This window comes from Nicotiana tabacum, chromosome 24 (assembly GCF_000715075.1).
Source record: "Nicotiana tabacum cultivar K326 chromosome 24, ASM71507v2, whole genome shotgun sequence".
NCBI lineage: Eukaryota > Viridiplantae > Streptophyta > Magnoliopsida > Solanales > Solanaceae > Nicotiana > Nicotiana tabacum.
This window is the reverse complement of record NC_134103.1, coordinates 829,645-841,877: the sequence shown is the minus strand read 5'-3', so window position 1 is coordinate 841,877 and position 12,233 is coordinate 829,645. Positions and strand designations below refer to the sequence as shown.

General features: G+C 35.1%; 1 protein-coding gene across 2 annotated transcripts; it reads right to left on the bottom strand.

Moving 5' to 3' along the window:
* Window positions 1-7,193: 7,193 nt before the first annotated feature.
* LOC142161722 (uncharacterized) lies at window positions 7,194-10,451 on the bottom strand. Of its 2 annotated transcripts, none has more exons than XM_075248197.1 (10): window positions 10,258-10,451; window positions 10,035-10,102; window positions 9,864-9,933; window positions 9,604-9,693; window positions 9,004-9,098; window positions 8,809-8,862; window positions 8,333-8,458; window positions 8,039-8,129; window positions 7,834-7,941; window positions 7,194-7,579 (listed from the first exon to the last, which is right to left on the bottom strand). In XM_075248197.1, exons 1-10 carry the CDS (start codon window positions 10,304-10,306, stop codon window positions 7,518-7,520), a joined length of 813 nt encoding a protein of 270 aa, XP_075104298.1. In that variant the 5' UTR covers window positions 10,307-10,451; the 3' UTR covers window positions 7,194-7,517. The 2 variants fall into 2 exon arrangements, with proteins under 2 accessions (XP_075104298.1, XP_075104297.1); XM_075248196.1 differs by having other exon boundaries at window positions 7,398-7,626.
* Between the last annotated feature and the right edge of the window lie 1,782 nt (window positions 10,452-12,233).

Here is a 12,233-nt window from a genome sequence, read left to right as displayed (position 1 = left end):
ACGCACCTACGTTTCCGACTACTTTTCCACTCGTGAGAATCATTAAAGGGGTAATGTGATTTTTGGTTTTTCCTTGTTGATCAGCAGCACAATTCCAGTTGTTCAACTCAGCAAGATCATTCCTTTTCTTGCTGCTTCGATTCTCAATAAGCTTGGGGTGCAAATGCCAACATTCAATTTCATCATGTCCTTGTAGTTTACACTCCTTACAATATTTTGGTAGCATGTCATACTGAATTCTCACCCATTCTGTTTGAACACCACCAGAAGCTTCATCATCAATATCCAATCGCACCCTTTTAGGTAGTTCGGCCAACAAATCGACAAGAACTTTTACTCTTGCGCAACTCGGCCTAGTTTTATTTGCAGTTGCCGCGTCAAGACACACTGGCCTTCCCACAGCTGTAGCCAAAGAAAACAGAGTTTCCTTTACAAAAAAGGTAGGCAGCAGTCCAGGAAAAGAAATCCACTCCATCGCCATCGGAGTTTCTTCACCCGCCTTAAATTTTGCATCGTAGATAAGAGTACGCAATTGGTATCCGTGCCCATCTTTGGCTTTGATGTAGTACGTACTCTTCAATGTGAAATCGAGGAAATCTTGCCATAGAGTTAATCTAATTAACACATGACGATCTCTAAGGAATCCGATATTAGACTCACCTTTGATACCACATTGAGTTGGAATTATTCGGCGAAGCTCGTGAATCTCCGGAGAACCATATGAAAGCTTGCCAACGACAGCATATTGGAGGCCTTCAATCACATTCATTCTATCTACTTCTGCCTGTGTGAATTTAACCACTGGTTAGCCATTCAAATACACTGCTCGTCGCAGTGGAGTGGGTTGAATTGAGGTTGCAGCAGTAGCCATCGCTGGAGGATTTAAAGAATTTGGTTTCAAAATCTTCGAGTAATCTAGAGGGGTTGGGGTTGTATGTTGTTGTGCAACGCTGGGGGAGGGCAGACCAGCCGGAAAAGCTGGTTGGTCGCCAGCCATTGTGGCCATTGAAGCCTAAAGCTCCACCTTTGTCCGCGATGAACAGTGACGAAGTCACTGTTCACGGTACTGTTTGGCATTGTTCACTGGTACAGTGACGGCGGACACTCGACCTAGTTTGGCACTTCTGCTTATCTGTGTCTTTTTGGATATTGTATTGAGGAGGTTTTTCTGGGTTTTGTCTTAATGATTACTAGCTAAATATTTAAAATCAAGAACATATAATTTTTTTTATGATTTTTAATTTTCTTAAATAAAACCTACTAAAAATGAAATAAAGGTAAAAATATGTAAATTAAACTCAAATAATACTTACATACTAAAAAGTGGTGAAATTTTTTATTTTGGTCAAAAATTAGGTGCTCACAGGCATTCATCGAACTCGGGTAACGGCTCGCAGATCCCGGCATGGTATTTTTGCAGTCTTCGTTCCTTGATTTGGAAAGTCCCTGTGACTTGATTGACAATGAGCTGAGTCACACCGTAGGACGGCTCATTCTGCTCCGTACTCGAGTGCTAGTTGTAGACCTGCAATCACGGCCTCGTGCTCGACTTCGTTAGTCATAACTAGGTATCTTATGAACTGGCAAATTACTTCGCCTACTGGGACCTCGAGTTCGAGTCCCATTCCAGATCCCGACGCGTTCGTAACCCAATCCGATCTTTGGTTGCACAAAACCAATCTTGAGTTTAGGAACTTGGTATAGTGTTGCATGATACCGATAGTATGCCACAAACATCCTTATGAGAAGAGTTACTTTTAATTAAATTATTTTTAACCTTTTCTTCCTTAATGACACTTATTGTAGGTAAAACATGTGCCTATCAGAAAGGACGAAACACCACAAGGACCAAAGGAGAGGGAGAAAGTTAAGCCACAGATATCACAAAGGCATGCTTTAAAGCCTTTGCCTACAGATTTTCAAGTTTGCATTTGTGGCGACAGGGTGATGCTACAATGAACAGAAAGTGGAACTATAATTGAATTTTAGATCTAGAAGAAACAAAAATTTTAACTAGAAAATCCCCATAGACGGCGCCAAATTATTTTATCAAAAAAAAGTGTTAAACCTTTTCTTAAAACGAATTAAATAACAAGATAGAGGGTAAATCCTAGTTAAGGATAATTAATACTAGATCTGAGATGGATAACATGAATAGAAAAATATAGTTGAGTACAAATGTTGGCAGTAGTTATAGCCGGATTTAATAGTATGAAAAAGACCATGCATTATATAACATTAAATGGCGATAAAATATAAATAAAGGAGAGGATTCACCCAATCTTGAGTGAGGTGTATTCTCTTTCATTTGATAAAGATGAATGATAGACAAATACAAGAATCTTAGGACCCTTTTCAAATCTGATAGGGAGTGTGGGATTACAGATCAACGAATCTCTTTAGAGAGATGTGTTTCTTTTATTTAGATCTAGAGATAGAGAGTCTGCCCTCCTTTTTCAAAGAAGTCCCCTCCCCTTTATAAGGGTTATCCCTAGAAAACCCTTAAAAAGTACAATTTAGAAGGAATATTCAGAATATTCCCTTTGAAGATTCCAAAGCAAAACTAGCCGTTACATCTATCTGTACTGCTCGACCTCGGCCGTATTGATCACTGCTCGACCTCGACCTCGGCCTTGTTGATGATCACTGCTCGACCTCGGCCTTATTGATCACTGCTTGACCTCGGCCAGACAGCTCAATTCGAATCGCAGGTTACTCATGACACTTGTCTTCGCATGCCGAATTTCTCTAATTAGATTTTGACCCATACAATCACTAATAGTTCACCCATTGAATAGACGATGTAAACTAGGTTTCCTCTCATTACGTTATCTCTGATCTCACAACTCTTGCAGACATTGGATAGTTTTCTGATCTGAAGTCGAAGATGACAATGTTTCCCCAAAACTCAGCACCATAGAACTGCCCATCATGCCAAGTGATGTCAGAATAGGCGCACAATCTCTGATACACTAGTAAAGCACTTACTTCAGAGCCAAAATATAGTCTTCTTTTGAGATTAGAGGATCCAAAGAAATCACTGCTTTTTCGACGTAATGAGCACAATAACCCTTTTCTTCCTCGTAATCAAAGGAATCCAACATGCCCATGTCAGGAAGGTTAATGCGAGAAAAGATGGAAGAGATTCATGTGTCCTTGTTCGTCAGTAGTGAAAAGCCAACCTAGAAATCCCACACCCAAGCAGCACTTCCCCACCAGCTCATGCTATAGTTGATACCCTTTGACATAAGTCCCAAAAACTCACAAAATCTAATCAACAATGGAACTGCAACTGCGGCCCCGCCGATGATATATATATATATATATGCCACCAATCCAATTTTTTCTTACACCAATGTGTGATGAATTTGCAAGACACCTATGATCCTCACACGGGTGGAGAATCATAATTTGATCCGAAAAAGAAAGGGAAAAAAAATCCCTTATGTCGAAGGAAATTGTTGCGTTTTTATTAAGGGGTATGAATGGGAAATGAAAGAGGCACCTCTTCATCTCACCACTGAAAATTTCTCCTCTCTTTTCTATATTGTTGCATTATTTTTAAATATACATAAGTGTCTAAGTGTAATTTGCTCTGTCTGTTGAGTTCGCTTAAATTCTGTAATTTCGATTGCGAGTATTACAGAATAGTTATTCCGTTCTATCCTCACAGTGAGGTGATTAAATTCCTTAAGGACACACAAGCAACTTGTGAGCTCAGAATTATTTTTTTGTTTTGTTTATTAAATGAATATTTCTCTGCTTCTCTGATTTTCTGATTTCGAACACGGATTACCAACAATTTTAAGGAGTTTACCTATCCCTATTTTGAGGGAAATTGTCCTCCATACGAAGAAAAAAAAAATTGAGAAGCAAACAGAAATCAAAATACTTTGTCTTCGGCTTATTGGTTTTGACAGAATAGTGCAATTAATGCAACCCATGAGGCTGCTTTGTGTGAAACGTTGTAATTGGTGGATCGCACTGTACAAAGTTGATTTATGTCACAAGACTTATTTTTGACGCTACGATCCCCGACTTCCGCACAAATTGGTGGAGTGTTCCATCAATTCACAGAGAAAAATACAAGAATTACCTTGGAAGAATGATGTTTGCGGTTTTCATCAAAGAGCAAGTATGTTTGGATCAGTGGCAGAATATCTTTAGGCCAATTATCATATCTTTTAATGGGGATATATTATAAAATTCTGATGAACAGTGGTAACTAGTTGAGATGGAAGGTTGATTTTCTCTCACGGTCCACGTCACTTTTGAAATGTTTGGAATGTTGGGGCATTTAGCTTATGCATGACACAAGCGATTGTTAGACTTAATGTGTAAATGATATAATTTTTGAACCCCATCAATCCTTAGTGGATATTGATATGATAGTCGGTGAATTCATTACTTATTTAGTCTTAGTGATGACTAGTGATGAAACTACAAATTAATTCGACAGTTGTTTACATGCTTTTCAGAAATAATTTGTCCTTTCTTGAACATTTATAATGTTTAGCTCCTTTATGAAAGGGTGTCACCCCGAAGGATGAGACTTTTCATGAAAAGTGCATTTATATGTTTTGTATAAACATGACCGTTCATGAACGAACATATTAATACGTTGGTCTATAATGAGGTGAACCAACAGATGAACATGACCAAATTTCATTGCAAGTTGGATTTGTTTCATGAATGAAGGTGCTATAATTTAAATATCATATAGAAGTATGAATAAATATCAACCAAATGCTTGAAAATGGCGGAGTGATTAATGTGTTAGATATTAAAAGGTTGTGGCCACAACTGATGCCAATCATTCCAGCAGTTGTTATAATATACTATTGCTACATTAAGTGCAATCAATAATCTGATATGCAATAGAAAGTCGAGACGTATTAGTCTACGACATAAATAAGTTCAGATTAAACTGTCATGACAATGAAACGAGTATTGAGATATTTAAAATATATTTAAAATTATGGTTTGCACCACAGTAAGTATCCTACAGTAATAGAGGAATACAATGATGCAAATTAGATCACTGATTCGAATGTTTTAAATCCATAAGTCGATATATTTTCACAGACGGTATAGGAGCGGTGTCTTGAAAATTATCCAAATAAACGGGTATTGCCCGCTCTGTAATGGAGGCTGATTTTATAGCCTTACACAAGGCCGGTGAAAAAATAGAATGGCTCCGAATTTTCATAGTGATATTTCATATTGGCCCAAATCATTTGCACCAGTCAAGCGGCAATAGGAAGGGCTAGGAGCGTTTTGTATAACGGAAAATCTCGTTATATACGACGAATACGTATAATCGTTAGCCAACTACTCTCTAGGGGAATTATCACAATTAACTATATGAAGTTAAATGATAATGTGTCGGATCCACTTACAAAAGGCCTAACTAGAGAGGTAGTTGAGAGATCATCAAAGGGAATGGGACTATGGCCGAGGACAAGTCATTGTGGCGGTAACTCTACCTAGAAGACAAGAGATCCCAAGATCTAGGTTCAAGGAGATCAAACAAAGTCATTAGTGACGGTTCAACATTGTCAAATAAAATTTTGGTCCATTCTCGTGATGAGACAATGTTCAGTACCAAGGATAAATCATTAAGGCTTTTTAATAATTTCTAAGTTTGATACAGGGTATATCAAATAGTGTATATATTGGATTACACAGTTAGGAATTACCTATATAAGTGTGAAGTGTAAGACGCTTCAAGGAGAATTTAGTAAGGCCAATTTTCTATGCACTTATAAACCAGGTGGTGTTCATGGCTGAAACAAACACACATGAGAACCAAAGATGGTTAAGGATTGATTGTGTGACTTATGGTTGTCTAGGTATACACTAAAGCTCGACGGTTCAAAGATATCAAATTTACTGATTGACCAAGTATATCGGACATAAGTTCACTACGGAAAGTTCAAAGGGAAACCTACTTATCCAGATGTGATTAATCCTTAATTGTGAATCACACAGTATTTTCATGCATGTTTTTTCACATATGTCAATTCCCTATTCATGCGGGGGATTGTTGCGTTTTTATTAAGGGGTGTGAATGGGAAATGGAAGAGGCACCTCTTGGATTGCACCTCTTCATCTCACCCTTTCATTATCTATAAATAGAGAGGCTTAGCCTCATTTTCCACCAATGAAAAATCTGAAAATTTCTCCCTCTTTTCTATATTGTTGTATTATTTTCAAATATACATAAGTGTCAAGTGTGATTTGCTTTGTCTGTTGAGTTCACTGAAATTCTGTAATTTCGATTGCCAGTATTACAGAATAGTTATTCCGTTCTACCCTGGGAGGAATTAATCCAAAACCTTAGGCAACAGTGATGGATTAAATTCCTTAAGGACACACACGTAACTTGTGGGCTCGAAAATATTTTTCTGTTTTGTTTATTAAATGAATGTTTCTCTGCTTCTCTAATTTTCTGATTTCGAACACGGATTCCCAACAGAAATAATTTGGTTGAAGAAAATAATTTGGTGACTCCCAACAAAAATTAGTTTTAAATATTACTCCTAAGCTTACCACATCCCCATCCGCGAAACAAAATATTTTTGATACCAAAAAAAAGTAAAATATTTTGTTAGTAAATCTTAGTAACAATTAGATTAATACTTCGCAAGGCATCTATCAATTTTCTTTTAATAAAAACTGATAAAGTAAAAGTAATATTTTCTGTGAATTGAAGGATAGTTTGGTTTGTCCCTCATGGTGGCATCATAAAGTTTTGATACCAAAAAAAAAAAAAAAAGAAAAAAGAAAAATCAAAAGACGTATTTTTTGACAAAGAATACGTAATTAATAAATAAATTTGAAACTTTTATAATAAGTAAAATAACGTGTCGTGTGCATCCTTAGTAAATTAAATCTAAAAAAGGAAATTAAAGGAGATGATGAAACGTGACCAACTGTCTTGTTTCACCTTCAAAAACAAACGCAAGGTTATGGGAGCTTGAATATAATTGGGTTGAAATTAAAAAAAGAAAAAAGTAATGTTTGAAATAAAATTGAAAAAGAGTATTTAGAAAACTTAAGAAAATTTATAATATAATACGTAGAACGAAAAAAGAAGAGCTCATCTCATGTCAGCATAATGAGCTAAAAGTAACTGACAAACATTCAAGAATATTGCATGAAACTATTAAAAAAGATTGATTCCACAGCTGTAGAATTAATGCATATTGCTTTACTGGTGTGAAGTATTGATTAGCATTCAACAGATTTGACAAGTTTTGTTTCTTTTACGGCTATTTACATTTGAAATCCATCACAGTTGCAAAAATGACCAGTATTATTCTAGTTATCTTACAGACAATGCAAGTAGAACAGAAACTCCTTATCCTTCCATGAGATGGATGATTAGCATGTTCATGAGAGACAGCTGCTCTGTTAATACCAAGTTGTTGCAGAAAATCCACTCGCACAGTGGAAATGAATAGAGTGTAATCACTTGGGGAACACAAAGACTTCAAGAATGACTATCATGCTTGCTATCGCAAAGTGCTAATCACTTCTTCTGAATTCTCATTTCCATTATTGTTGTGGCCATAGTCTGGTTTTGGCAATTGGAGAAAAGGTGATTAGTTGCTAACTTTGCATCTAAAAGTTATAGAGGAATACTATTAGAACATTATAGAGGAATAAGAGGGAATGACACCACAAAGGAGATCATATAAAGTGGAGCTGACACATGAAAAAACCAACTTTTGAATTCATGACCAATCTTTTGAGATAAAATGGAATAAGCAGAGTAGCAATGAAAGCAAAGGGGGAAAAAACAAAGATAGTACAATAATCCAAGTTTACCTTTGCTCAGATTCTTAACTGAAAACACAACTTTTCCTGTGACTGCTTTTCCTTCATTATGACCTTCAGTTAGGCGATTGACATTAGCTCTCTCATATGAAGGATCCACTACAAAAATTATTTTTCCATATTTAAGGATTAGAAGCTTAATTCAATACCAGACTGTTTCTGGAAAAATATCTTAAAATCGATATATAAAGCTTACGTTCAACAGAAGCAAGTGATGATACTAGCGAATCAACAGTAGGAAGAGATGATGATGTTGGAGAAGAAAGCTGCTTAGCATCATTCAGTTTCTGAAAGACGGTAAAGTTTTCTGAGAATATGCATAAAAATCTATTTATGGCACCTTAACTAACTGTTTTAACCTGATATGTTTTGCTGAGACTTAACATAATTCCCTAAGAAATCTAATTTCATTCTTAATGACACCACCTGATCAAGTAAAATACGACTGCAGATAGTTTTATCTAAAATAGCCACAACTAAACAATCTTACCTGAAGCAAAGAGTTTATATAGTCGAGAACATCACACAGATTCAATGTCTGCTCTAGAGATTTAAGATTAGGATCCATTATCAGTCCAGTGAGGGCCATCAAGTAGTTCTCAAGAAACTTGTATGCCTGTGTATAATTGAAATTATAGAATCACAAAAACATGGCATTGAATTTTTGAAAATGAGGCAAGCGAAAATAAAAGACATATATAAGCAGACATGAAATGTCACGGTGAAGAAAATATAAACTCTTGGTCTTCCAGGACTAAGCATAAACATGCTCAAGCTTCAAGCGCCTATTAAGAAGAAACTCAACTAAAATTGTATGGAAATCATAGAAAGAAGAGAGGCGTGTTAGAAGAGCAGGAAGAAGCAAGGATTTCTGATGCTTTGTGTTTTCAATCATGAGCCTATTTATAAGTTGTATGATAGGCTAAAATTTAGATATGTGTATGGACACTTATCCATAATCCTTACCATGGAGCAGTTGTACCACAATTCAGCACTGCGCGTCATCTTTTGGTCTTTCGCCTGAAACAGAACACAAATTTTGAGGAGGCTCTGAGTAAGAAATATAGACCAAAGACAGAAACTACAAAACAGTCTATAAACAATTCTGTAGTCCATGAGAAAAATGATAAGAGAGAGAATGCAGAGTATTGCAGTACTCACAGCATTCTTGTATGCTTTAGTTGACTGAAGAAGCATATTATGATCCAAAGTTCCAGTCATATAGTAGGCAGAGAGACATACTCTTCCTAGGGCATCTGCCAAAAAAGATAACAGATCATTGAAGAAAGCCAAGTTTAGATGTAACAGAAAACTGATCTTGTGATATCAATTATAAAAACCAACTAAAGTAAAATACTGAAATAACTGAGCTTACAAGTGAAATACAAGAACGTATTGCACCCCTCATAATAAGGTGAGTATACTAGCAAATATGTATCACATGAGAAGAAATCCACTTCTTCCTTTAATATAATGTGACAAATTAGATGAGATTAAGAGCAAAAAGGACATGCTTATTGGACATTCAGACGTCACGGCATAGTTGATAAACAAATTTTCAGCACTCAATTAGAACAAAACAAAGAAGACAGTTAATCATAGACTAGTGCAACTCACAGGTTAGTAGGAAATCATTAATCCTGACATGGACTAAGAAACTTATCATTCTTCCTTAAAGCATTATATATAAGTTCTCAGGAACTGCTACATATGCATCAAATACAAATAAATATATCCAAGGAGCACAAAATGCAGTCTTACACCATGATATTCCATCCTGGACATCCAGAGCAATTGCTTCCTTGGCATGTTTGATACTTTCACCTGTGATTTCTTCTGGATTTTCAACCTCTGGAAAGTAGAATACAGTCAGATAATTCTATGACACTTAGGAAAAATGTGATTATGTGAGTATAGTCTTTCTATAGAAGAACATCCCATGATTAAGGTTCAAAATTCAAATTGCTAGAAGTTCCAAATGTACAAATAAAAGAATAACATATATCGCCACAAAATTTCACCTGTTTCACCTATGCACTGACTTCTTTCAAACACTGATAATTGACGTAAGAGCTCCTTGTTCTTTGGATCCTGAACACAACAAATACAAATATATCCATCACAGTTTCTGGACTAAATTGATAACTAATGAAACTTGTAATTAAAATCGAAGAAGCAGCATATAAAATGACCTGTTCAAGGCCAAATTTGTAGCAACTTTTAGCTTTATCAACATCTCCTCTCTTCCAAACACAAGTTCCTAAGCATATCCACGCATCCACCCCAAAGCGATTCAACTTAAGCTATGTTCCAAATTTGATTACGTTCATCAACAGTTAATAGAAAAGCAAAAATAATAATTAGACGTTACAATACTGAATCAATTTAAACAAACATACACACACACAGACTTACTCTCTCTCTCTCTAACAGGTCTGGCTCCCCTCCAGTTCATCCAGTACATGATTAAACGAGTAATACTTGTCCACGGTCAATCGATGCTCCAGATTTGATTACGTTAAGTATTTATCTAACTGTACTTAAGAAACACCAGAAATTAAAGAGCTGAAGCATTTAATTGGGGATTCCCACCAGCCACCACAGCCTCAACCTCAATCCCCCACCACATAATCCCCTCCCATCGTAGCTGGGTTTGCAATTTTGTATCAAATACTTTCACCTTCTATAAAACCCTTCAGCACAAGTCGATGGTGCGTTAGTTAACTCTAATCCCATCACAACTGAGACTAAAAAGAAAAGCAGTGCAGTACTATCTACTTCATTGTAAGCTTGTATATGGCCAGAACGACCAAATGCGTAGAAGGCTTTAATTCAATTTCAAAGCTCTGCAATCTGAACAATGATTCTATTTTTTTATTTTTTTTTCCTTCCTGTTTTTGTTGCTGATTTGCAGAGTAAGTTTTTCCTAACTGTAGTTAGATAAATGGTTAAGTTAATTAATCTGGAGCATACTGGACACGTGTTGCTCATTTAACCAATGCATTAATGAATGAAAAAACACACTAAATTAAAATGAGAATCTTGAAATTAAATTAATTTAATTCTAAATAAGAAGGTAAAATATTATTTAAAAACTATTACACGATACAATTAAAAAATTTAAAATGTTGTTGTATATAACTTAAATTATGTACAATAAGTTATCAATCAGTAGTTACCGCAAATATTTAGATTTTCAATAATAACCCTCCACCATTTCTATAACTATACGTTTTGATACTCCACTTTTGGATCTTTATGATTGTAAAAATATTAGTATTATTAATTCTTACCAACTATTTTTCTTTCTCTCTCCCATACATTTATAATCTTAATACTTTCTTAATTATTTGTTTTGATTATTGGTTGTAGTTTTTCAATACTACAAAAAACTTATGAATAATATTTGCTAAGTATATATATACAACAACAACCCAGTATAATCCAACTAGTGGGGTATGTGGAAGATAGTGTGTACGCAGACCTTACCCCTACCCTGGGATAGAGAGGTTGTTTCTGATAGACCATCGGCATCCCTCCCTCCAAGAACTCGCCACTTTTCTCTTGAGGTGACTCGAACTCACAAGCTCTTGGTCGGAGGTTTATATATATATATATATATATATATATATATATATAGTTTTAAGATATACAGGGAATTACAGTTATATTACACTTTCTAAATAAAAATAATAAAAATATTAACTAAACCATTGGTTGGTGGGATAATAATATGACATATGTGGAATAGTAAAGGGAAAAGGAGATCAACTTATTCATAGTAATATTGATGCTGCTCGTTAGGGGTATTAATGAATATTTAAAAACCGACTAAATCGATCGAATTGTAGCGTACCGAGCCAATTTTTAGGTTTCTTTTAATAAAACCGTAGGTTTTTATATAAATCTATAATCGTACCGTTAATTAGGGTAGGTTTTTAATTTTATAAAAATAAACCGAATAAATACTGAACCGTACCGAATAAAGTTAATGTGGAAAATATATTTATATATTAAGTTTAAAAATAATAAAGCATTAAATTTTCTTTGGGACTTGGAATTATGAAAATGGTTACAAGCCAACAAGTAATTAAAATTCAAAATTTTAATTCCCAAACCTATTATCTTACTCCGAAACTATATTATTTCCAGCATATTCACTAGCAAGACACAAGGTATATTCTTGCGATTATGAGTAGCAAATGACAATGTATCGAATATGTTTCCTTTCATATGATTTAGATTTATCTTTTGAATATTTCATCTTCTCTTGAGTCCCAACTTAGTTAATATCTTTCCACTTTTGTTATTTATATTTTCTTTGTATTTACTTAGTTTCTTTTATGCTGCTGTTGAATAATTGATGGATCTATACCCTGACTATCTTTTAT